General features: G+C 36.3%; 1 protein-coding gene across 2 annotated transcripts in view; it reads right to left on the minus strand.

Moving 5' to 3' along the window:
- SNRK (SNF related kinase) overlaps positions 1 to 27,950 on the minus strand; it is a 57,943-nt gene that overhangs the window by 16,268 nt on the left and 13,725 nt on the right. For both annotated transcript variants that reach the window (XM_012638444.1, XM_012638438.1), the window contains exon 2: positions 24,138 to 24,831. In XM_012638444.1, coding sequence (XP_012493898.1) covers positions 24,138 to 24,726 — 589 coding nt within the window. In that variant the 5' untranslated portion in view covers positions 24,727 to 24,831. The remainder of the gene's footprint in view (positions 1 to 24,137; positions 24,832 to 27,950) is intronic.

The following is a 27,950-nucleotide window of genomic DNA, read 5'->3' on the forward strand; positions in this document are numbered from 1 at the left end:
CCCAAATTCTTATTTGACTAAAGAAAGCTTTCTTTTTCTGTTAAATATTAATCTCATAAGCAACAAGAAGTCCAATTTATTTGGAAGTAATCTCTTCAAGATCATCTCCCCAAGTAAATTAATATACTCTGCTTGTTACGATGTAAAACATAATTAGAAGAGTTAAAAAGAAGAAAAGCAACATAATTATATAGTTTCCAGTTTCCAGTTAAGGCTCAAATCATTTCTAAACATGGAAAGGTTTAAAAGATGAGAAACTTAGAAATACAATTCTATGTCAAGTAGTTTGCTAACCCAAATGACATAAATTGAAGCATTTAAACTAGAAAACAGCAGCAATGTAACTATGTGTTAGAAAAGGCAAATGACCCTATGAAACATGATTATTCAAAGGGCCATTTATTCCATATATTTATTTTCCAAACTTATTTTTCTTCTTCCTATACTTTTTGTCTTTGAATCATTTTACTTTTTCATCCCAAGGGCCAAGGGAAAGAAATAAAAACACACCACTAAACAAACACAGAGTGGTATGACTTTAACCAGGTTATTTAAAAATGTGTTCCCCAAAGAGTACAATGTGCACCATCCAAGGGATGGGCACACTTGAAACTCGGACTTGGAGGGGATTGGGGAGGCAAAGGCAACATACATAACCTAAACATCTGTACCCCCATAATACACTAAAATAAAAAAGAAATTAAAAAATAAATAAATAAAAATGTGTTCCCCATCTTTAAAATGGGAATTTTAACAGTAATCTACTTCCCTGTAAAGCACAGGCACTAAAAGGATTAAAACAGAGTCTATGCTAAGTATTCAGCACAGAGAAAACATTCAAAGGTGGCTACGCTGTCCTGCCTGATTTATCTGTGGCAGGCACTGTTCTGGGCAAAGCAGATACAGAGATGAATGAGACATGCCCTTACCCTTAGAAGGTTCCCAGTTTACTGTGGGGGGAACGGACAGAAGGCAAGTACAAGGAGGCACAAAGCCAACACGGAGAAGAAAACTAACTGAGACAGAAGGGAGAGAAACAGGGAGGGCTTCTTAGTATTCAGGTTTAAAAAAAAAAAAAGAAAAAAGTGATGATTCAGAAGCTTGGGTCCCCAGAAGGAGATGTCTGGTATTACGGGACTAAGAATGGCATCAAGGAGGATTATCTAATATATTCCTGCACAAATGGGGGAGGTGGGTGGTAGTTATCTTAATAAACATTCACTTGAGTATTTTAAATTATCTTTTTCCATTAAAATAAAAAAACCCTTGCTAATAAAACTGCAAATTCCCAAGGTGTAGATCACAGTGTCAGCCTGAGACCCTGAGGCTGCGGGGCACCACCAAAACTGCAATTGGGGGTTGGGGGCGGAGGACGGGAGAGTGAAAGTGGAGTACAGGCTTTACATTATTTTAACTTTTAAAAAATGTTAATGGCATTTCTATTCACATTAAAGATACACAGATTAACAAACATCAACCTCTGGATAATCAAATACTGTTGAAACCTCTATGTTTTCCTTCAGCTCTTTTTAGTCAGTACAGCCGTAAGTCATGAAAGAAGCAACAGAATTAGAATGTTGTAAAACCCCCAGATGAAGCAGGGGCACCTTTTACAACACCACTTACAGCTGCCAGGATTTATGCAACCACTTTTCAGTTCCAACTGTGGTCACCAGCAACTGACACAGGACCCAAAACTAATGTAAAAGGCAATTTTTTTTTTAGAGTATCAAGTATTGTTTCAGAAGTGTTTAGGTCCCAGAAGCTCTGTAATAAAACCTAGGACCTTTGTTTCTTGTACAATATTCAGAAATCTAAATTCACCCACGGTTTGCCAATGTGAATTACTGCGTAAATACACAATAAAAACTAATTGTCTGCATTCAAAATCATCTAGAGGTCCGTACTAAAGATTCTTTCTTGCTCCAAACATCGATCAGTGATTAGTTCTAAGGGACATGACTAGAACACATTCTGGAAATACTAATAGAAAAACTGTCAGGTCATTTGAACTAACAGTATAAGAGCAAAGCAGAAGAGGAATGAAGAATTTGGTCAAGTGCCTTAGACATATTTTCTATTATCTCTATTATTACTGGTTTTATCAATACTCTAGTTAGAAGCAAGGCTTTATTATTTAACTGGGAAACATTTCTTCCCTTAAAAAAAAAAAAGTGAGAATGAATGCCATTATCTAATTGCCTACTTTAAAACATCTCTTTCCCAGACCGGAATTCATCTCAATAAATGCCCCTTGGGGAGTTAAAAAAGTCAGTGCTGCCCAAATTAAGCTTATCATCTTTTCCTCAAATTTATTTGTTCCTATCTATGCTCTAGCCTGGTCGATGGCACCCCACACACTCAATCTAAGCTTAGGAGACATCTCAGACTCCCCACTCTCACTTCCAGGTGAAGGAGACACTGCCACTTCAACTATCATGGGCTGAAAATCCTCAAATGCTCCTGCTTCGGCCCCTCATCTTCCCGGAGGCCTCCCCTCACTGCCCTCCCATCTGGAGACCTGATTTCAGCATCTAAACAATGGACTGTGATTACAGATTTTCTATTTCCCTCCATTACTCAAGAGTTCCTTGAGTGCAGAATACAGCCCCTGCACCCAGACAGTGCCTCCTCAACAGAAGTATGATCAATGGAGTGAACCTGAAACTAAAGGGAAAACAGTTCTGCAAATATTGTTTGAGTGGGGCCTCCCCAAAAGGCAGCTGAAGCAGAGTTTTAGGGTGCAGGGGCAGGCGGTAGTTATTCCCGAGCCTTCAAAAAAAAAAAAATCTAAGAGAAAAAGGAGACTAGGAAGTACTGGGAGCAGATCGTGGGTATTCAGTGCAGACAAGCTGTAGTTTTAGTCAGCTGTTTAAGGTCTTGTGCAAACCTGTTTTTTCAAGTCAAAGAAAATAATAAAAGTTCAAGAAGTCAAAGGGTTATCAATCACACATTTGTGGGACTGCACACATTCACATAAATCCAAACCAGACAAGCAGCAGACACCCTTCCAACTGAGCATTCCTTCATAAATCATTTTACAAACCTGACATTGGTACAGTCAGGAAGTGAACGTTACAAATAAAAAGGGAAAGATAAGCCAGGATAAAACATCACAGTTGGGCGATTTCTTTCAGCATGCCCTAATGAAAAGAGCATGCTCAGGACAAAGCTTCAAAGACCTGGGTTCAAATCCAATGATGGCTGCTTAGCTGTGTTATCTTGGCCAAGTTACCCAGCTTCTATGTGTCTCAGTTCTCTCCTCTACTTATCTGGTAATTTATGAGAGGGCGTCTGGGCAACATGTATCAACACAGAGCCTGCAGGGACTGATATAATAGTGGTTACCTCTAGCTACAAGAGTGGGACCAGTGGGGAAAAGTAAAAGGGGGCTTTATACTTTATTCGATATACTTCTCTGTTATCTGAATTACCTTACAAGAACATTTATTTATTTTTTAAAAGTAAGCTGTGCTTAACAGAATATTATGATGTAATATGTAGGTATTTTAACTGAGTAAGTGGAAACGTCTTTATAGGAATGTAAAGGTAACAGAAAAAGGCCTGGACACATTTATTCTCTACTGAGACAGTGATTCTCAACCTGCGATCTGGGTACGCTTGGTTCTGCAAGGTTTCCTTAAGCTTTGAATCTCTCCATAGCATGAATAGCTATAATAAGAGTTATTTTAATTTTAAGCACAAATAATTGCTTCAAGAGTTAGAAACATTCAAATATTAAACTCGACATCTCATAAAAGTCTGTAACAATTTCATAAAATCTGATGAAAGAAAAAACAGGCAGGGTTAGAGTCCACATAGTCTCTGGATAAACCTCAGTGATTGGTAAACTTGTTTTTCTGTTGGTATCTCAATATTATAGTGTCTAGGGAGTGGAGCTTGGTCTCACGAAACCAGGGAAGGGGTCAGGGTTGTGCTGCTGGCCGTATCACCCTCTATTTCCCTGCTTCAGGCCAGATCTGAGTGTACTTAAGGTGAAGGTGACACTAAAGCTAGAGCCACCATATAGTCACCCACCATGGGTACATTCCCAGACAAAATCGGTCTGGATGCTCTAGGTGCACACAGCCAGAACAATGCCTCAAGGTATTTCTAAATACCTCGGTGAAGTGGGAATCAGTTACAAATGCATACCTTTCCAACTTTAGAACTTTTAAAAAATATCTTGTACAATGTAAACACTTCCTTTTATAAGCTCAAGAGAAAAATCTCTAGTCTTTGTCCAATTCTGTAATACTAGTAACAAAGTCTAAAATGTTCATACATTAGAAATAGTTTTAAAATGTGGAAACAAGGGCCACCAGCATGGCAATGTGTAACACACTCTGCTACAAGGAGTTTCGACATGGATACTCTTCAAAGGGGGACCCACTGGAGAACAGCTTCCCCAGGGATACACAGTGACTTTAACTTTAGTTTCTAGCAGTGATTTCACATGTCAAATTCCCCATAAGATTATAACAAATACAATGCAATATTATAAGTCTTAACTTCGAACTAGAAAGTAGAAACATTTAAATTTAGTACCAAATCTAAAAATGTTCAATTTTATTTGTCTAGTTAGTCAAATATAACCAGAGTACGTATGGTTAGCATTTTATAAATTTGAAGTCTACACTAACTCAATGATTTAGTTTAATAGCTAGTGGAGTATTGTGACGTTTTCTTAAATTGATTTTAAAAATACTGAGCCTTTTGCATAAGGTCTTGTGTGAAAGATGAATATACACAAGTCATTACAATATCAGTTAACAAAAATCACCTGCATATGGCAATGCATACCTAAGACTTAGGTTCTCCTTCAAAAAGCACAAAATGGAAATGTTTAATGAAACAAAGCTTTCTGGGTATGGGAATACAAAGTCAAACAAAGCATGTCCTTTTAACAGAAAGTATATTACACCAGATTCCCTAAAATGTTTAAGCTTGTCAGGAGACTTTAACTTCTTCATTTAAGAATAAAGAGAAATGAACTTTAAAATAGCAAATTTAATATAACAAGATTCAAAATTCAAAATATTCTTTAAATGTTTGTTTTGGTTAGTTCTCCATGCATAACACCTAAATTAGACATTTGATTTTTAAATGTGTACAACTTATTCTCCTATGCTAAAGAAAAATCAGTGTATCTTTCTAGGAATTAAACATACAACCTAGTTTGTTCCATGTAGAATTATAACTTTCAGATTGTTCCTTCACATTAAAACTTTAACTAGAAAGTTCTCTCAAATATAACCATCCTCTTCCTGTTTTTAAAGTAAACATTTGCTTTTTTCAGATTATGTTAGTACATATTTAATGCCAGTAAGATTTTATTAGCAGTCTGTGGGAAGGCCCCACAATCATCAACATCAGAAATAATCCTATTACCCTACTAGGTAAAAATATAAAGATTTGTTTCAAGTTATACTGCCCTGATTATTTTTCCCTAATTTAAGGTATAACTTAGACACTAAAATTCGCCATTTTTAGTGTGCATTTCTCCAAGTTCTGACAAAGAACCTGGGAGTCATGTACCTACCACTATCATCAAGATATAAAGCAACTGTATAACCCCAAAAAGTTCCTTTGTGCCTCTCTGTAGTCAACCCCTGGCCCCTGCCCAGCCCCTGACAACCACAGCTCTGTTTTATGTCCCTATGTTTGTCCTAGAAATGGAATCATACAGTATGTACTCTCTGAATCTGGCTTTTTTCACTAATGCACTTGAGATCATCCATGTGGTTGCATGTGTCAATAGTTCATTTTTTATTGCTGAGTGATATGCCTTTGCACAGATGTCCCACTATTTTAGTTTGGGGCAATTATGAACAAAGTCACTAAAACATTTGCATACATGCTTTTGTACAAACAAATTTTCATTTCTCTTGGATAAATACCTAGAAAAGGGTTTGCTGGGTCATTGGCTGGGGTAACTATATGTTTATCTTTATAATAAACTACCAATTAATCTTTCAAAGTGGCTGTATGATTTTACATTCCCATCAGAAATATATGATAGTTTCAGTTGCTCCATTCACATCCTTGTCAGCCCCTGGTATTATGAGTTTTTAAAACTTTAGCCATTCTAATAGATGTGGTTTTAATTTGCGCTTCCCTAATGACTAATGGTATGAAGTATCTAGATGTGTTTGTTTGCCATGTCTTCTTTGTGAATTGTTTGTAGAAATCTTTTGCTCATTCTTAAATTGGGTTGCCTTTTAATTAATTAGAGTTTTGAGAGTTCTTTACACATTCTGGAAACAAAGTCTTTTTCAGATATGTGATTTGCAAGTATTTTCTCCCAGTCTGTGGCTTAATAGTATCTTTCAAGGATCAGGAGTTAATTGTGATAAAAATCCATTATAACTTATCAAATTTTTCTTTTATGGATCATGCTTTTGGTACTGTATCAACAAAATATCTTTGCCTAAAGCTCAAGTTGTAAACATCTCCCATGTTTTCTTCTAGAAGTTTTATAGTTTTACATTTTACATTTAGGTATATGATACATGTTGAGTTTTACAAATGGTGTGAGGTACTGAACAAGGTTCATTTTTTTGCATATGCATATCCAATTGTTCCTACAGCACTGCTGAAAAAATTGCCCTTTCTCCACTGAATGGCTTTTGCACCTTTGTTGAAAATGAACTGACCACCTGAGTTTATGGACTTTCTATTCTATTCCATTGATCTGTATGTCTACCCTTTTGCCAATACCATACAGTCTTTATTATTGTCATTTTTATGCTAAGTCCTGAACACTCTAATTACTTGTAAGGTTAAACTTTTTCTTCTTTACTGGCTATTTATATAACTTATTTAATGAACTCTCTTTTCATTTGTCTACAGGGGAGTTTGCCTGTTTGTAAAAACTCTTCCTACATTAATAATAGTAATTATATCCTATATTACAAATATTTCCTCATTTTGTTTGCATTATAATTTTGTTTCAAATATATGTGTACCACACTCATAAACTATAACCAAATCTATCACTCTTTTCCTTATGATTCCTGCTTAGAAAGGCCAAGATCATACGAATATTCACCTTTTGGGGGACTTAATTCATTATACACAAATCCTAATTCACCTGGAATTATTTTGACATGTCACAGAGGTAGGGATCTATCATTCCTTCTTCCTCAAATATTTAATTACTCCAGTCCACTTATTAAGTAATTCTTCCTTTGATGCCATCTGATAATGGGGGGATTTACAATTATTAGAGCCTACTCTTTTTTCGACCTCACTTAGAATGACCAGCTGAAGAACCATTCTTAGATACAGAGGTACCCTTAGGGGGATCAGGCCTTATACTAAAGAGCCACAAAGCAGACATCGGTATGTACACACAACAAATGTGTAGCATCACTATTTGCCAGGCACTGTGCTAGGTGCTGAGATGTAATCATCATTAGACCTAAGAGGCTGGCAATGAAGGGAGCATCTCTAGATGAGATAGTATCACTGCCCTGTGTTTTGCCACAATTCATCTCTGTTCATTCACTCAGACACAAAGTATTAATAACCACCTGGCTTATAAACAATGGTTCCATCTTACCTTCCATTGAGGATTCTCCTTTTAGAGTTGCTTCCATGGCAAGCAGGTGCCTCACCTTACCTCCAGAAGTGCCCATAAGGACAGCTTAACTAGATTTCAGGTAGCAGGGAGGAATACACTATGTTTTTAAAATTTCCAATTATGATCTCATGATTTCTTCCTCATCTCTTGATGCTATCAATCAGGGTGCCTGACTCTAGGAGGTCCCTATGTTACCTACCAGCTAAATGCTAAAAATATGAACTTACTGAATTTGCTAGAATCTTACATAAAATGAAATAAATAAGGGTCCAAATGATAGCTATGAACAAAATACATGAGCTTTGTATATGGACTTAGAACAGTCCATTTCACCTACCCAGGAGTCTTTATTTGCTTGCTTCCTAGTGCTCTGTGTTTAGGAAAACTCAAAAACTGATTTAAATAAAGTGATCAATAAGCAGTTCTCTAATTCGTAAGAATCATTAACAGCTAAGGATTCTAAAGATCATTTATCTTGCATAAAGTAACACAAAAACAATTTTGGAAAGCCTCCTCACCACATGAAAAGCTGCTCCCCTTATTCCTCTAACAGCAGTCAGAAGAGTCAAAGGTTAGAAAGTCAGGGGACACTCAAGTTCTCTACCTATTCTTGTCTCTACTAATTAATAAATTTGTTTTGATACTGAAGCTAAATGGTAAATCCAAGAAAATTTTAATCAGTTTGTTCACTAATATGGCTATCCTTGTATGGGAGAGAGATCAAGGTACCTCACCTCACAAACTGATAACTGGGTATAAGATTGGGACTAGTCAAAAACTAAGGGAATTTTCTGCCTCTAGGTGAAATATAAATGGGACTTCAGCAGACCAAAGGTTCTGCTATAACAACAAAACACAAAATAACTTACAGAAATCATGTTTTTAAAGCCTTGGGAGCAACAGGATAGATGAGCTAAAATTACAGATCATGAAGAGCCCTTCCTAGAGCTAAAGCGGAAATCCAAACAAGAATCATAAGCATGACCTCACGAGTTTCAATGGGTTACAAATGTTCCTTAAGAGGTTAAACCTAATCGACTTACATTATACACTAACAAAAGAGGCTCTTTTGTATAATATGTTATTAAATAGCAGAAAATAGGTAACACTGAGAAAAAACAGCTACTCTGATGCAAGAACATAAGCTTGTAGTTGACTGGTATTTAGTATGTCTCATTCTGTATCAACTGACTGGCATTCTAGTATACATATTAGTGCCTTAATAATTTGTTAATTTAAGCTCTTGGGTGACTGGGAAAAAAACAAACAAACAAAAAACAATTTATTAAGCCAGTTTCAGTGTTCTAGAAACTAATTACTGCTGAGTACAAAACTGAGACTCACACCATCTGAGGGGTTTCCTTCCATCTATTGGAGCTCTCAATCCATGTTGTTCCTATTAAACTGTAACAAGAATCTCCAAATGTCAGTGAAGAGTTGATACATACAAATTCTTAATAAAAAGAAAATGAGTTTTTAGGAAAATTATATAAAACATACCAAATACCTACGGATTATGTCTGTTTGAGTTTAAAAAATAAATAGAATACTTTACCCCCCAATGACTTGATTTTCCTTTTGTAAACAGCCCTGCCTATAACCTTACCCTCCAATTTTCCATTACGGTCTTCTACCCAAGTCATAGCAAACAGATTTAAAACACAACAGGAAAATGAGAGATCAAATGTATATATATATAAAAAAAATGAGTTAGTGTCAAGTACCCAAAGGGACGAAAATGAGAACACTATTTTACACTTATATTTTATGCTCCAAGGGTTATTTCAAAACTGCTTGTGAGCATCCTTTCTGTCAAATAGTTGTGGGCCCACTTTTACTCAGTTTCATAAGACTACAAGACTAAGACCAAAAAAAGGGCTTCATATTGGTCAACAAACACCTCTGAAACTGAACCAAAATGTATCTCTTTCTGAAGAGAGGGACAACAGCTTTCATTCCATTTTCTTAGAGTCTAGGGTTCATTAAATATGAATGCCAGGACAAGGAGTAGAACATGAGCAAAGAGATCAGGAAGAGCCGTGGAGGGTGACCACAATTAAACTTTGTAAAGAAGTTTGGAAGAACGTAAATCTTCACTTCTTTGGTTTGTCTCTGTGATATTTATTCATTTAAACAAACATTAAGAGCTTGTGTTTACCAGGTGATGGGACACAGATAACATATAAACAAACAGGCAGTCCCCTCTCTCAAGGACCTTAGTATTGAGCAAGGGGGACAAGTGAGCCATCCGGAGCGAACCAGGTTTGGCACTGCTCCACTCAATTCCAAAGAGAAAAGGCGATCAGGGCCTGTGTTCTCTGAACTTTATCATCCTCCTTTTTTAGCCATCCACAGACCGTCCTTTATTTTTATCCAACAACTAGTGTGCCTACTTTGTGGCTGGCTACATCCCAGGCACCAGGATTCAGGTGTATCTGTGAAGAGGGTCTTATTATATAAGGTCTTGTTTTCTACTCACCATAGTGCCACAAATACTGAGATTGTACAATTTTTTCCTTGAGTTTCAGAGTTTAAAATAATTCTAAATTAAAATTTTAAAATATTAAATTAGGTACTGTTTTATACTATACTGGGAGTAATTTTTTAGCACATCCCTATAAGGCTAATAAATCAACCCGAGGACCACACATGCAACTTCCTGACACGCGGGACCAGGGTTTCCCCAGGAACTGAGACCTGTCACTAACTAGTCCCACCAGGCCCGTCTCCAAGTAAGCACAAGAGAGTGATCAAGCACGGCATTAAACAGACAAACCTATTCTTTCATAGTATTTAAAAACACTAAAATAACTTCACTCGAACATTTGGAGTTCAGTCTGTCCAGCAATACATATTGTGAATAAAAGGATTCCAAATTTATTGTGTTAAAAAGTTTGTTCTAACTGCTAATTTTTGTTTTGTAAGCTAGTCTTCTTCTTGAACAGTTTTACATTTCTCATTTCAGAAAAAGCATTAAAAAAAAAAAGAAAAAAACCACCAAGCAAATTTAATACTTTCAACTCCCTAAAGGTTTTCTATGTTATGCCCTAAAGTGACCTAAACTACACTCGGTTTCTATAAGTCTTTTTGTATTAAGATAGCTACTATTTTAGGTGGTTTGCAAAGCTCTTCTGAAGTTCCAAGAAACTAACCAGTTATCAAATAAATACCAGGACTTTCATTTGCTTTTTAAATCTAACATTAAGAAAAAAGAAAGAAAAATCTCTGCTTTAGAAGTTAACATATTCCCTAAATACAAATAACCTAACATTTTGAAAGTTAAATACAACTAAAAACAACATGTGAGAAAAACACATAAGCAGAGGTCCTGGGCCTGCCCTTCCTCCCAGTTTTCCCACGGCAGCCAACATTTCAGAAATTCTCCTGAGGACAAATTTCCAAAGAAGAGGGCACCTCAGTTACTCTTTCTCCCACACCGAGCAAGAGGCAGGAAGGAAAATGAGGCCATGATCTAATGTTAAATATCCCTGTGGGACTGCAGCCGCAGCACCACAGAACCATAAGGAATTCTGTGATCTTGTCAGAGAAGCACTGAGACTGTTAACATCTGATTGACTGAAGGCTGATCTCGTGTCTGGCAATATGCTAAGTACTCTAACATGTATTCATTCATCTAATCCCCTCAACAATCCTAAAGGCAGGAACTATTACCCATTTCACAGATGGAGGTAACAGACCAAAGCAGCGAGTGAAGTGGGGAAAGAGAACAGGCAGCACTGGGGCCCTACACCCTTGGAGAAGAAGCCGAGGCCTTGCTGAGGGGGTGACAGGTGGGCAAGAGAAGTCTGTGCAGAGGGAGGGAGATGGAAGGGTCCTGTGACCTGGAGTGCAACAAAGAGCAATGTGGCTGGAGCGGAGAGCGCAACTGGGAAGGCAGTGGAGAGGAAGTCCGGGAAGAAACCGATCCTGAGGGCCACGTTGGCCACAGCAAGGACTCTGGTTTTGATTCTGACTGAAATGGGAAGTCTTTAAAGAGTTCTGAGCAGAGGAATGATATGAACAGACTTAAATTTTACAAGGAATGAATAAACACTGCTTTCCTCATGAGCAGTGGTGACCTGAAACTGCCACCTCAGTCTACAGACCCAAGAATTCCTCTCCTTATAGCTGCTCCCACTGCAATTCCCTACCTTCGATCAAAGCCCCAGGGCCTCCTCTCACCTGGAACTTTCCGCCTCAGAGAACTGAGTAGCTCCAAAAAAGGAAAGGAAACCTGCCTATAGAATCCCTCCTTTCTCTTGTCTTCTAAGATACACTAGATTCATGCCACTCAGCTCCATTACAAATCTAAAACAAAATACCCAGACTCAGAGCTTGGGCTCTGCTCTGAAATACAGATAAATATTAACTTAATAGAATTCACAATTATCAACTGTCATTGTACACAGGATTTTAAAGGAAGGGACTAAGAGAGGCATTAAGGACCCATTTTAAAACAAACAAGAAAACAAACACCTTTCTCGGTAATAGTATGGTGCGAGCCCTTAGAAAACTGCAAGGTGCATGAACCTCTGGATGGACAAAATGAGGCGACCTGCTGACCTGTGCAAGACTAGGGAACACTAATCAGAAGCTCCAGGAGATGGCACTGGAAAGGAAGCAGGCAGGGCAGTCCCTGGGCTCCTCAGAGCAGAGGGAAGAACAGGCAATCAATATCCGCAAGGGGTGTCTAGCTTGAAATTCCAGACACTGGTTCTGAGGACACACATCAGAAAAACTTCCCAAAGGGCCTAAAACTTGGTTTTCACTTATCCCTAAATGAGCACAGAGTATGATTAAAAATGGGAGGTGGGGGAAGAAAAAAAATTAGCAGTATCAAAAAGGAAGAAATATACATTCTCATTCACTCTTTGAACCTAAAGAAGTTAAAAACATTTTTTCTAACATTTATTCTTCAAAGAACATTAGAATTAAAATGTTAGAAATCTATTTCTGCATTAATATCTAAAACATTTGATTCCAGAGGCTACAATCAGCAGTAGGCAAGGCTGGATACACATGAAGATCCCATGGAAGCTTTTGAATGTGGGTCTTAACCAAGACTACCTGAATCAGAATCTCTGGGCATAGGGCCTAGGCAAAGCATGTATTTTTAAAATCTCCTCCAGGTAAAACTGATGGGTAGTGACCATTGAGAACTATCAGTTTAAATCTTATCATACCAGCATTACAACTGGGTAAATTTTACTTTTCAAAATAGATATACTGCATTTGATCTGAGCCTTATAACACAGGGAGAATATTGAGTACCATAGCTAAAAATCCAGTAGGGAGAACATAAAAAACACATACATGATTTCTACATTTTTCTCAGACACTTTAAAATCAATGGCTGGGTTAACCTCAAAACCCCAACTATATGGTACCTATAGACTATACCATCTATAAACATTTTATGCTCAAGAATCTTTATTACAAGTATTAAATTCAATAACTTATTTATAAAACCCGAAAGACTTTACCAGAGGCACATAATCTCTGCCACACGCTTCCTGAATACTTAATTATATAACATTGACATTATAAAGTATTATAAAGCCTGTGTATCATGAATACAAAACTAATTCTGAATAAAGTGCTTTTATTTACACTGTTTATGCTAGATCAATTTTTAATTGTGATTTCAGAAATACATGTTGTCTTTCACAGGTAGGTGAAACTTCAGGAAGCTTAGGGAAAGATTTTCATTTTTTTTCTTTTGGTTTTATATAACAAGTGATAACACTATAGTTGGATAAGGTAGCTTTCAGAGTATGTGACATTTCATTTGGCAGCTGGGTTGCAGAAGGTGTGTGCTACATTTCTATGGATGTGTTGTTCATTTCTCAACAATTTAATATTATGCCAGTGACTATGCCCGAGCCCCAGGCTGCAACACAGTTCATGCTGGGCACACTTATGCAGACAGGTTTTATTTTTAATAAAAATTACTGAGGCATTACTTTAAAGCAGACCAAACTTTCCCTACCCATAGAAGAGGCACAAACCATCACATGAAAATAGATAATCCCAAACTCCACTCAGGTTAAAAACCCTGTGACACAAGCCTAACATCTTCTGATCTAGAACCCATCAGGGCCCATATGTCCAAATGGCAAACAGTGTAAGAGTATGTAATATAAAAGTTAACCAGATTCTAACTCCGGGAAGAGAAGGTCCAACTCTGAAAACACTAAAACATTACTAAAACATCTGTCTCTAATAAACAATGACTTTGAGATGGGAAATGGAACTATACACACCCAAATTTGGTACAGTTTGGGAAGGATTATAAAAGCAAATACATTAATAGTTTCTCTGGAATGTGAAATAAAAGGATTTATGAATTCATATGAATTATAATCGCAGATTTATATAAATCGAAGAGAAAACTTCTGACTCCTTTATGTCTTTTTGTTGCTGTCGTTAGAGACAGGGTCTCGCTCTATTGCCCAGGCTGGACTCCAACTCCTGGGCTCAAGCGATCCTCCAACCTCAGCCTTCCGAGTAGCTGGAACTACAGGCACATGCCACTGTGCGGCTTCATTTATGTCCTTTTGAAATATTTCAAAGTTCTGTCACAAAAGTATTATGACTTAGGCTGTATTATCTGTACAAGGAGTGACACTTCTAAGACTTTTCGGAGAGAAAATATTTAAATATTTTAATATTTTCAAAGAAAAAAATATTTAAATAACTTAACATTATACACATAACGCTACAATCATAGTTCCTTTGGTGGCCACTCATTTCCAAAATTCTCTAAAAGACTCTTTTATAGCAAAGAGTCTACTGAGCAGATATTTTATCACAGAAACAAGAGAAAAGAATGACAGCTTTGAGTACCTTAAATGTGGCTTCTAGTTTAACCATGACTCTTGGCTTCAATGTCAAGATTTCTAAAAACTGGCATATCATACAAATTGTAAGTAGCATATAATAGCCAAAAATGTCTCAATTTATGTTTGATTAATTTACCTTTTCACCAAAGCAATTTATTTCAGACAGACCAGAGATGGCCATTTTTAAATTCACACTGAATTTTTAATGTTCTTTACATGTAATAAGTTAGGCCAAAGAAAGGAATAAAGATGCTTAAGAACAGAATTCTAAGATGTGTCAATATCTTTCATCAGATCTTAAGATATTGTGAATCAGAAAAAGTTAAGAACCACTGCTCTGAAATAAATACAAGTACACACTTTTAACATTGTGAAGGTTAAATACTTTCACTTCAGTGGAGACAAGATGATTTTTGGCTGATTATACGGTTTTAAATCTTTTTTTATTTTTAAAAATACAGTATCAGACTGATATTTGTTAGCACATATTTGAACACTGCAAAAATGCAGTGTGTTTTTGTAATATTGACATTTATTCCCAGACCATAATCAGGCATTATTGTTAAAAGTAAGTTAAAAACACACTACATAATACCTCAGGAACATCCACACTGGGATACTTGCCTTCTAAGCAATGAATGATACATAAATATTTCAAATATTTCATTTTGGAATAATTATAGACTTGCAAAAGTTGCCAAAAAACCAAATATATGAGGAGATCCCATGTACTCTTCACCCAGGCCCCCCTCAAACGCAACATCTTGCTTAAATAAGTACAATATCAAAACCACAAAATTGACATTGGTACAGTCCACAGAGCTTATTTCAGATTTCATCATTTTACCTGCCTTTATTCGTGCATGTGTAGTTTCCATGCAATTTTATCACATGTAGATCTGTGTAACTACCACCAGATGCAGAAGTGTTCCATTACAAGTCTCCTTCATTCTGTCCTTTTATAGCCACACTATCATCTCTAATTTCTGGCAACTACCAATCCATTCTTCATAATTTTGTGATATCAAGAGTTCTATAAATGGAATTATATAGTGCATAACCTTCTGAGATGAGCTTTTTTTCACTCTGTATAATTCAGCTGAGATCCATGCAAGTCACTGTATCAACAATTTGTTCCTTTTTATTGCTGCACAGTATTCCATAGTATACAGCATAGTGTAACCATTAACCCACTCAAGGATATCTGGGACATTTCCAGTTTATGTCTATTACAAATAAAGCTGCTACGAACATCCATGTACAGGTTTTTATGTGAAGACAGGCATTCATCTTTCTGGGACAAACACCCAGGAGTGCAACTGCAGGGTTGTATAGTAAATGCATAGTTTTATAAGAAACTGCCAAACTATTTTCTAGAGTGTAGTAGTGATTCCTCTCTCGTTATTCTTTTTTCAAAATTGTTTTAGCTATTTCAGATCCTTTGCCTTTACATACAAATTTTAGAATGTTGTATATGTCTACAAAAACCTTGCAGGGGTTTTGATAGTAATTGCGTTAAACCTACAGGTCAATCTGGGAAGGACTGACAACTGTACTGTTGTTTTCCAATTCATGAACATGACACGTCTCTCCATTTATTTAGGTCTTTGATTTCTTTCATTAGCATTATTTTTTTGTGTTAGATGTGTTTTGTTAGATGTATACCTAGGTATTTCACTTTCTTCTGCACGACTATAAACAGTGTTTTAAATTTCAGTCTCCACATATTCATTCTTAATATTACAAAAATGCAATCTATTTTTCTGTGTTGATCTTATATCCTGTGCTCTTGCTGATTTCATGTATTAGTTCTAGGAATTTTCCTGTAGATTTGTTAAGATTTTCTATGTAGACATTCATGTCATCTGAAATTACGGTTTTATTTCTTCTTTTCCTGTCTGCATGTCCTTCAGCACTGGGTTGAGTAAAAGTGGTCCGGGTACATCCTTGCCTTGTTTCTGAACCCAGAAGGCAGGCGTTCAATCTAAGTATGACGTTAGCTGAAGGATTTTTGTAGATGCGCTTTATCAGGTTGAGGATGTTCCTCTCTATTCCTAGTTTGCTGAGAGCGGGCAAAGAGTAATATTTTAATATACGGGAAAAGAAAGATTCATGAAGAAAAGAATTCTAGTTTTTTGCACAGTAATATGCACGAGGACACATCCTATGACTTTTAAAAAATCTCCATTCAATGCTGAACTGCAAATATGAGAAATACTGTAGCATGTACAAAAGTTTTTTGTTTATATTCAAAACAGCTACATATACTTAATTTAAATCTAAACTTTTGCATTGTATTAATATGAAGCCATAATAGACATAGGTTCACTTGCTCCTCCTGCTCTTCCACTGGGTAAACTGACATAACAAGCAGAAATGAGCTCTCCACTTTGTACAACGGTGCGCCGCAATTTCTACCACAGAAATTCCAAAGACTGCAATGAGAGATTCCAGGATTTTTCACACAGATCATTTTTTCCCTTTCCTTTCTAACTCTGTGAAGTCAACTTAATACCTATTCCTGAAAGGCCACAGAGGTGACTAAATCAATAGCTCACTGAGCATGGTCTAACCATCCTTTGTCTCCTCAAATCTTTATATATGACAGAAAAGGTAGAGTGCAGGTGGGATGACACTGAAAGAGGAAATCAGATATCCCAAACCCAGCTAGTAGGAGCATCTGTGGTGCCTCTTTCTAGAACACAGACCGGAAATAGGAAGGTATTATACCAACACAATCATTAGAGGGATTAATTGAGGACTAATTCCTCTTACTTCTAACTCAACACCAGCACCAAGCCATGTCCAAGCAAATGTGTTCCAAGCAGAAGTGACTGTATTAGAACAGAGAGAGAAGGATGGTGCCCAACAGGTGTACTGACAGTCTTTCAAATAGTAAGACCAGATACCAGGACTTCCCAGCTGGCTATATGACCCTGCTCCTCTCCCATATCCACTGGAGGTAGACTACAATACTCAGACATTGTATTCACAACAGGATATCTGGGAATCTCAAAAACTGAGATGTGCAAACACTAACATCCCCAAGAACCTAGGAAAATGAGTACAATGAGAGAAAGGAACCAAGTTCATCAAACAGAAAAACAAGCACCCAGGAAAATCCACTTAATGGAGCACTTTCAGAAGTGTTAAAATATGAAAAGAAAATGCTCCACAGAATCAATGAAATGTAGTTCTACAAAGAAAATAAAATTAGTCTCACACTAGACTTCTCACTGGCAACTTTGGAAGCAAAAAGATGACAGAAAAATATCTGTGAAAAATGTATCTTCAAAGTTGGGAGGAAAATGATTTCGAGTATGTATGTATATATCCATCCAAATTTTTTTTTTTTTTTGCAACAGAGTTTTGCTCTGTCGCCCCACCAAGGATGCAGTGGCATAATCATAGCTCACTGTAACCTCAAACTCCTGGGCTCAAGTGATCCTCCTGCCTCAGCCTCCCAAGTAGCTGGGACTAAAAGCATGCACCACCACACCCAGCTAACTTTTTCTATTTTTAATCTCACTCTTGCTTAGGCTGATCTCCAAGTCCCAAGCTCAAGCGATCCTCCCATCTTGGCCTCCCAGAGTGCTGGGATTACAGGTGTGAGCCACCGCCTGGCCCATCCAAATTACCATTCAAATGTGGGGACATATTTAGACAAACAAGGACTTGAGGTATTTTTCACAAATCCTCTCTGAAAAGGTTACAAACAAAACAAAAATAATCCAGGTAAAGGAGAGGGAGGCCAAGATATTTGTAAAATTAAGTAAAAAGTAAGTATTTACCGTAAATGAATGCAAGCAAATCAAAACTTTATTACTAAAAGAGAATAAAAGCAAACTTGTTCTTATTTGTAGGGTAGGAGAAATAATATGAATATTGATTAACTCTGGACATTAAGGGTGGACACCAATACAAAGAGAAACAGACTACATATCTTGCAAACCACTGGGGGAGAGAGAATAAAGAAAACTTAAATAGTCTAACAAAATATGGGAAGAGGTAATAAACAAGATAAATGAAAAACACAAAAGATAGCAAAAACAAGTCCAAACATTCCAGTAGTAACAAATATGAACAGATGAAATTCACCTATTAAAAAACTGACTCACAAATTAGATGAATAATACAGCATACCTTGGAGATATTGTAGGTTCAGTTCCAGACCACTGGAATAAAGTGAATATTGTAACAATAAAGGGAGTCACACAAATTTTTTGGTCCCCAGTACATATAAAAGCTATGTTTACACTGTACTGTAGTTTATTAAGTGTGTAATAACAGCATTATGTTGAAAAGCCTACGTACCTTAATTAAAAAACATTTTATTGCTAAAAATACTAACGATCACCTGAGCCTTCAGGGGGTCATAATCTTGTGGCTGGTGGAGGGTCTTGCCTCCATGTTGAGGGCTGCTGACTGATCAGGGTGGTGACTGCTGAAAGCTGGAGTGGCCGTGGCAATTTGCTAAAATAAGACAACAATGAAGTTTGTTGCATCAATTGACTCTTCCTTTGATGAAAGATTTCTCTGTGGCATGTGATGCCATTTGATAGCATCTTACCCACAGTAGAACTTTTTTCGAAATTGGACTCAATTCAAATCCTGGTGCTGCTTTATCAACTAAGTTTATGCAATATTCTAAATCCTTTGTTGTCATTTCCACAATAGTCACAGCATCATCATCAGTAGATTCCATCTCAAGAAACTACTTTCTTTGCTCATCCATCAGAAGCAACTCCTCATCTGCTCAAGTTTAATCATGAGATTGCAGCAGTTCAGTCACATCTTCAGGCTCCACTTCTAGTTCTCTTGCTAATTCCACCATATCTGCAGTTACTTTCACGACTTAAGTCTTGAATGCCTCAAAGTTACTCAAGAGGGTTGGAATCAACTCCTTCCAAACTCCCGTTAATGTTGATATCTTGACCTCCTCTCACGAATCATGAATGCTCTTAATGGCAAATGGAATCTAGAATGGTGAATCCTTTCCAAAAGATTTTCAATTTACTTCTCCCAGATCCATCAGAACAATCACTATCTAAGGCAGCTATATAGCCTTACAAAATGTATTTCTTAAATAATGAGACTTGAAAGTCAAAATTACTCCTCGATCCATGGGCTGCAGAATGGATGCTGTGTTAGCAGACACGGAAACAGCATTCATCTCCTTGTGCATCTCCACCAGAGGTCTTGGGTGCACTGTCAGTGAGCAGCAATATTTTGAAAGGAATCTTTTTTTTCTGAGTAGTAGGTCTCAACTGTAGGCTTAAAATATTCAGTAAGCCATGCTGTAAACAGATGTGTTATCATCCAGACTTCACTGTTCCATTTATATTATAGAATACACGCAGAGAAGATTTAGCATAATTCTTAAGGGCCCTAGGATTTTCAGAATATTAAATAAGCATTAGCTTCAACTAAAGTCACCACCTGCATTTATTAGTCCCTAACAAGAGTATCAGCCTGTCCTTTGAAGCTAGGCATTGACTTCTCCTCTCTAGCTATGAAAGTCTTAGATTGCCTCTTCTTCAAATAGAAGGCTGTTTTGTTTACACTGAAAATCTGTTGTTTAGTCTAGCTACCTTCCAATTATCTTTGCTAGAACTTCTATATAATGTGCTGCAGCTTCTAGATCAACACTTGCTGCTTTACCTTGCACTTTTATTTTTCTGCAGCTTCCTCACCTCTCTCAACCCATAAAATTGAAGAGAATTAGGGCCTTGCTCTGGATTGGCTTTGGCTGAAGAGAATGTTGTACCTGGTTTGATTTTCTATCCAGACCAGTAGAACTTTCTCTGTATCAGCAATAAGGCTGTTTTGTCTTTGTATCATTCATGTGTTCACTGGAGTGGCACTCTTAATTTCCTTCAAGAACTTTCCCTTTGTATTCACAACTTAGCAGCTAACTGTATGATGCAAGAGCCTAGCTTTTGGCCTATCTCAGCTGTCAACAGGCCTTGCTCACAAAGGTTAATCATTTCTAGCTTTTAAGTAAGAAATGTGTGACTCTTCCTTTCACTTGAACACTTAGAGGCCACTGTAGGGTTATTAATTAGCCTAATTTCAATATTGTTGTGTCTTAGAGACTAGGGATGCTTGGGTGGGGAGTGGAGGGAAAGGGCAGGGAGGGGAAAGAGGGAGAGAGGGAAAGAGGAGGGAGGGAGGGAGGGAATGGGGAGGAGAGAAAGAGACAGAGAGAGAGAGAGAGAGAGAGAGAGAGAGAGAGAGACAGAGAGACAGAGAGAGATGGGGGAACAGTAAGAAGACACACAGCATTTATTAAGTTCACCATCTCATATGGGCATGGTTCATGGCACCCCAAAACAATTACAATAGTAACATCAGAGATCACCAAGCACCATAACAGATATAATAATAATGAAAAAGTTTGGAATAGTGCAGGAATTATCAAAATATGACAGAGACGTGAAGTGAACATATGCTATTTAAAAATGGCACTGACAGACTTGCTCCACATAGGCTTCCCACAAACCTCCAATTTGTATAAAATGCAAAATCTGCAAAGTGCAATGAAGTGGGGCACCATAAATTGGGTATGTCTATACTGTTTAAAAGAGTAAAACCTAAACAATGTCAAGATAGAATTTAAGGCAGTAAATATCATATAAATACAGTTTCTTATTGATAAAAGGTATAGCTCATCATGTAAAATCAATTGCAAATGTTTATATAGCTACAGGGCTTGAAAATAACACATATAAAGCAAAAATTGATTAAAATATAAAATTCATAGATCAGAGTAGGAGCCTAGCATTATTCTCTCATAAAATGACAGATCAGAATAAAAACATAAGGATATAAAGGAATAAACTGCATAATGAACAATCTTAATTATATATAAAAACTCTGTATGCACCAAACATTCAAACATTTTAATCACACAAGGAATAGTCACCATGGTAAGAATTATAATCTATAAAGCCACAAAGAAAATCTAAAAATACTCCCCAAAGCAGAAACCAATAGGGCATATTTATTAACTTCAGTGTAATCAAATTAGAAGTAAAAAACCAGACAGCTAAAAGGAAAAATGAATCCATCTACTTTGAATTTTTAAAAAACATCTTTCTAAATAACTTTTGGGTTCAACAAGAAACCAAAGATAAACCTTAGCAATGAATGACTGCAGAGTGAAACCCCTAAGATGCCATCAGAGACTGTGGGAGAAGGAAACATACAGCATTAAACACATTTATTAGAAATCAAGACAATAAAAAAATAAGCTTTTGATTCAAGACACTGAAATAGAGAAAACAAAAAGAAAACTCAAAGATCCTAGAAAAAATGAATAAAGATGAAAGAAAAAATAATGACATAAAAAACAAAAGTGTCATAAGTATAATCAAACTCTGATTCTTCAAAAATAATAATAAAATAGACAATTCCCCAGCTAAATCTCAATGCTGAGGACTAGTATACTATAAAACACTTACTTATAAAACTACACCCAAGTTGTTTTATTTAGCAATATCTGACAATTTAATATAATGACAGATTTTAATTTTTGTCCATGCTCATTTGGCTCAACATTTGTAAAAAAAAAAAATCACTGATTGATTTTGGCACAATAAACTAATAGTACATTAACATAAAGATAACTGTTCACTTTTTTAAAAGCAATCCTGTATTTATTTCAATCACACAATTACACATGAATTGAAGTAAACAACAAACAACAAAAATGAAAATTACCCATGAACTCTACCCAGTCCTCCTTCAACAACACAAGGTCGTCATTTATCAGATTGGTGAGCACCCTCCCGATTTTATTTTCCTTTTTTTTTAGTTTTTTCAAAGTTTTATTATACAACATTTAAGATATATGAAAAAAAAAAGAACATTACAATGAACACCTGGGTACCCACCACCCAACTTTGAAAATAAACATCACCAATAGAGTTGAAACCCTGTAGATATGCCTGCCCTCAGAAAGTAACCTATCTTGCTCTCATGCATTCTTCACAGTTTACTACATGTGTGTGTACCCCTAAACGATATATAATACTGTTTTGTATGTTTTAAATTTTTATTTTAAATTCTTGGATTCGAATGCTGTATTACATGGACTCTTCACCAATTTGTTTTTCCTTAAATATTACGCTTGTGAAATCCAGTCATGTTGACATACATGTTTCATTAATTTTCACCAATGTATAGAACTCAGTGTGAATAATGAACAATTTATTCTCCTGATGTAGATTCAACAATGCTGTTAAAAACATTCTTTGAAAATCTCTTGTATACATGTGTGAGAGCTTCTCTAGGATGCATACATAGGAGCTGAATTGCTGGGTCACAATATACATACATCTGTAACTTTACTAGATATCACCAAATTGTATTCTAAATAGTACAAGAGTTTCTGTTATTCTACAGTCCTACCAACCCTTTAGTTTTTCCCAATGTGAAAAGTATGAAAGAGTATCTTATTGTGGTTTTAATGAAGTTCAATGAGATCTTCAATGACGTTGAAGATCTTTTCATGTGCAGACATTTGTTTCCTCTTTTGTACATTCCTGGCTTCATTTCCTGATTAGAGTAGCTCCACTAATCAAACGTCTCTGGCTCAAATATTCTAATGAAAGACTTAGTGAAGCCTAGTTATCTGTATGTAGTAGGCAGAAACCATTCATTAACCCTTTCTTTTCCGGAACAAAATAGTCTAACATGAAAACCAGTGTTTTGGTGTACAGTGTATTCAGTATAACATCAGCACTCTTCAAATGTTAAGTGTGCCTTTGTCATTAATCTTCTTTAACCTGCATTTCAAATGATCAGAATGCAAGCAGAAGATTCACCTGTGAAGTGTGACACCATATACATGTAACATTAGGGCATATTTTTCCAAGATTAAACTAACAAATTAAAAAGCTGACCGTACCTTCAGATCAACAAATCCTTAAACATTAAAAACAAATTCCTAAATGACCTTTGAAACAGATATAACCTCAAGGGGGACAAAGTTGACACAAGCTGAAAAGCAGTAAACACTTTCAACACAAGTAGGTAACTCCTGACAAGGAGAAGGTACTTGGAAATGCCAACGGCAACCACTATTCCAGAATCCACCATAGTGCAGGCCTCTGTCAGTTTCCTATTATGAATGATGAGATGAACAATTAACAACCACACAGGTTGCTATGAAAAGTGAACAATATAATATGGGAATGCTATACTTGTATATGATTTAATTCTCTTTCTTGGATGAAGAAATGAAACAGAGTGGTTAAGTATTCATTCAAGGTCACAGTTAACAAATGATGCCAATACCCAAATTCTTTACATTGCACTGTAATATTCATAGTACCTCTCCAATATGGGTCTCAAATGATTGTTAGAGGATATGCACAGGAAGGAGAGGGCTAGGACCAGAAAAATCTAAGACAAGAAAAGTACTCAGACCTTAAGAAAAAAATTGCAATGAGCAAAAGAGAAGTTACCTTAAATGATAATGTACTCGTTTTCCTTTGTTCTGACAAATATACTTTAGACATCTGCCATTGAAATAAACTAATTGCCAGCTTTAGAGATATATGGCATTCATGAAACCCAATTTGTTAAGACACATTTAATAAAAATTCCCTTAGAAATTATTTTTAGATAAACAACAAACAGTCTGACCAACTAAATGCCGGCTGGTAGAACTCAAGTGGGCAAATATTGGACAGAAGGTTACCTACCTACTGCAGGTGCATCATACTCATCACCAAGCAGAATTTCTGGAGCAGAATATGCAAGAGATCCACAGCTTGTAGTGAGCTTCTTTCCTGGTTGAAATTTGTTGCTGAAACCAAAGTCTGTCAACTTTACAAGACCTTGTTTTTCAAAGAAGACTACATTCTCTGGTTTTAAGTCTCTGTGAACCACATGGAGTTTATGGCAATAAGATATAGCATGAACTATCTGAGCAAAGTACTTCTTGGCCAAGTCTTCATTAAGACCCTCCTCGTGTTTCATTATGTAATCAAACATATCTCCTCCATCCCCAAGTTCTAGAATAAGATATAGTTTGGTCTGGGTGTCAATGACTTCATAAAGGCGCACGATGTTAGGATGCTGCACTAGTTTCATGCATCTCACTTCCTGGAAAAGATGACCAGTAGCTAGAGTGTCCAGTTTTGTCTTGTCAATAACTTTTACTGCCACCTTTTCACCTGTGAAAACATGCCTGGCAAGTTTAACCACTGCAAAATGACCTCGACCCAAGGTTTTATCCAGATCATATAATCCAGCAATCTTTCCATCATACCCTCGCTTGAATCCTGCCATGCTGGTCCAACAGAAGAAAAAGTTTTACACTGTTTGAAATAGATCTTCTCATATATGAATATCTGGTGAAAATAAGAAATTCATTTTCAGTGTCGCCATGGATATCTACAAAATAAGAGGAGAAACAAAATTAAGTTTCTGTGACTTTTCCTTGTACACTTAAAATGGCTTCTTTTTTTTTTTTTTTTCCATTTTAAAAGAAGCTTGAGGAAATAGAGACATCAAATGAGTCAGGGTCATTTACAAGAACCTATTTCTATATTTAGAGTTTACATTGTAAAAGTTGAGAATTTAAATACCCAATTAAATTTTGCAAACTGAAAAAAAATTAGTTTGTTGGAAGCAATTTTTTTGTAATGTCAGAAGAAAACTGGCACGTTGGATGAGCTATGTTTAAAAAAACAAATATTTTCCAAAAGTAATTTCAATTAGTGTGTTAGAAATGAGGCAAGAGTTGACAAGGAGGGAAAACACAAAGAATAAACATTTGGACAGAAACCCAACAACTTTTTCCTGTTTCCCCAAGATCAGCAATATTTTAAATGCAAAAAAAATCTATTCCACGAAGCCTTCTCTAACTCTCCCAGCTAGAATTACCTTCTCTCCTCAGTATCTCCAAAGTGCCTTGGGACACTTCCATCCCATGTGGTCTTATTCTATAGGTTATTTGGGTACACTATCTCCACCCTGAGACTGGAAGGTTCCTGAGGATTTTCTATTCTAAGGTTCTATTTTGTTCTTCTACCTACCCCCAACACCTAGAGCAGTGCTTACATACAGCAGGTAATCAAGACTGTTTTATTAAAGTTTGAAATGCAACTTTTTTCCAAAATATTTATGAGGCAATAGTGTTTGTGTCACTACTGCCTAGGACAGCACCTGACACGCAGTAGATGCTTATTTGTAAGTATTTGTTAATTGATGGTACTCAGTATTTAAAAGTTATGCCTGATGGTAGTATCTCTCTCTCTAAAAAAAATAAAAAAAGTTATGCCTATTTTTATTATGGTTTTGCAACTCTCAATCATAACTCACTATGAGCTGCTTATATTACAAGAGTAAACAAAGCATGCAGTCTTATAGATCATTTAAGTCTTAAAAACCATTTGGTGTTTTTTTTTTTTTTTTTTAAGACGGGGTCTCACCCTTGCTCAGGCTGGTTTCGAACTCCTGACCTCAAGCGATCCTCCCATCTAGGCCTCCCAAAGTGCTAGGATTACAGGCATGAGCCACAGCGCCTGGCCCAAGACCATTTGGTTTTAAAGACCAAATTTCATATTGCATTTAAAATTGTCAACCTTTATAATTCCAAATATAGAAATGGGCTTTATAAATAACCCTGACTCATTTATAAAACAAGTGCATAAAATTATTCAAATTAAGATATCACTTTAAATCTCACAGGCTGAACTCCCACTTTTTTCTGACCAAAATTTAATGGAATTAAATAATAAAGCCCAATGAGGAATATAGCAACCTCCCAAGACTAACTCTGTTTCCTATTAGTCCATATCCACCCTTTTGGTGAAGCCTTTTCTAATGCTCTGAATATACAATTTCACATTTTCAGTTACATATTAAGAGCTGTACTTATATTAATCCACTTAGATGAAAATACTGAATTTACATATAATAAGGTAGTTTTTTTTTAAAGCACTAGCATTAAATTCCTTTAAATTTCATTTTTACTTAAAAGAACAGAAGAAAAGCTAACATTTATTGAAAACCTACTATAGGTATTTCTATAGAATGAATCGAACTAGTCTGCGTCACTGGATCTTGACAACCCTGAAAGGTCAGCATTAGTCTCATTTTTATAGCCAAGGAAACAGATTCTGCTCTATAGATACATGTGACATATCAAGTGCTAAAGCCAGGATTCAAACCTAATTCGTATTTCAAAGCCCAAACTCTTTATAAATATTTGACCACCTTAATCAATGTCACATTTAGGATAACAGTATCTTAAGAGTTAAAATGCCATAAAAGAGGTATATAAAAGAGGTACAAAGATATTTTTATACTGGTATCACTTTAGAAATGACCTAAATCATGTACCTAGGACCACCTCAAGAAATTTATACATTACAAGCTTAAAAAGTTAATGTTAATATGTTTCCTAATATGTTTTTTATGTTTTAGTAATTATTGTAATAATAAATAGTACCAATATTCACTGAATGAGTACTATATACCAATCACAAACCAAATGCTTTACACCATCCTCATTTAATCCTTAAAATTTCCCTCAGAAACAGGGATTATTAGACCCATTTCGAGGCACAAAAATATTAAGTAACTTGGCCAAGGCTACAGGGCCAGTGTGAGAAAGAGACGGGATTCAAACTCAGGGCTGCTGACATCAAAGTCTATGCTTTAAAACTATGCTTTAAGTCTATGCTGCATTATTTCTGCAAAATGATTTCAGAGCCAAAACTAAATTATCAATCTTGTTTCTATTATGATTTTTTTTTAACAAGAAACCAATACGATGTACAGGTACTAAGGGGAAAAAAGCAAATTTCTTCTATACTGTGTCATCTGAGTTACATCTGTGTCATCTTCTATATCTCTGTCATCTGAATTCATAATTTTAATGAAAAGATTAACAGGAAAATTGAAATTGAAAGACCTTGCTTTATTTGGACAGCAGTTCCCCATAAGAAACTTCGCTCAGGTATATTTAAATTTTTTTTTTTTTTGGAGACAGAGTCTCGCTCTGTTGCCCTGGCTAGAGTGCAGTGGCATCATCATAGCTCAGTGCAACCTCAAACTCCTGGGCTCAAGCAACCCTTCTGCCTCAGCCTCCCAAGTAGCTGGGACCACAGGCACGTGCCACTGCGCCCAGCTAATTTTTCTATTTTTAGTAGAGACAGGATCTCACTCTTGCTCTGGCTGGTCTCAAACTCCTGAGCTCAAGCAATCCTCCCACCTTGGCCTCCCAGAGTGCTAGGATTACAGGCGTGAGCCACCGTGCCTGGCCAGGTATATTTAATTTTCAAAAATAAAAACTGTAGGCTAACTCTGGGGGGAAGGAAATTATCTTTAAGTCTTTAACTTCAATTAATTATAAGGGCAGTAATTATTAAAATTCTACCCAAGTACATGTTTCTATTGCACAAGCTTGCAAGCGCAACTTTAGCTTTCAAAACAGACTCCTTCAGGCTACCCCCAAATTATATAACTTTGTTTTTTTCATCTATCATTTTAGATGTTGTCTTGGA

The sequence above is a fragment of the Propithecus coquereli genome, unplaced genomic scaffold (genome assembly GCF_000956105.1).
Source record: "Propithecus coquereli isolate 6110/MARCELLA unplaced genomic scaffold, Pcoq_1.0 Scaffold1, whole genome shotgun sequence".
Classification (NCBI taxonomy): domain Eukaryota; kingdom Metazoa; phylum Chordata; class Mammalia; order Primates; family Indriidae; genus Propithecus; species Propithecus coquereli.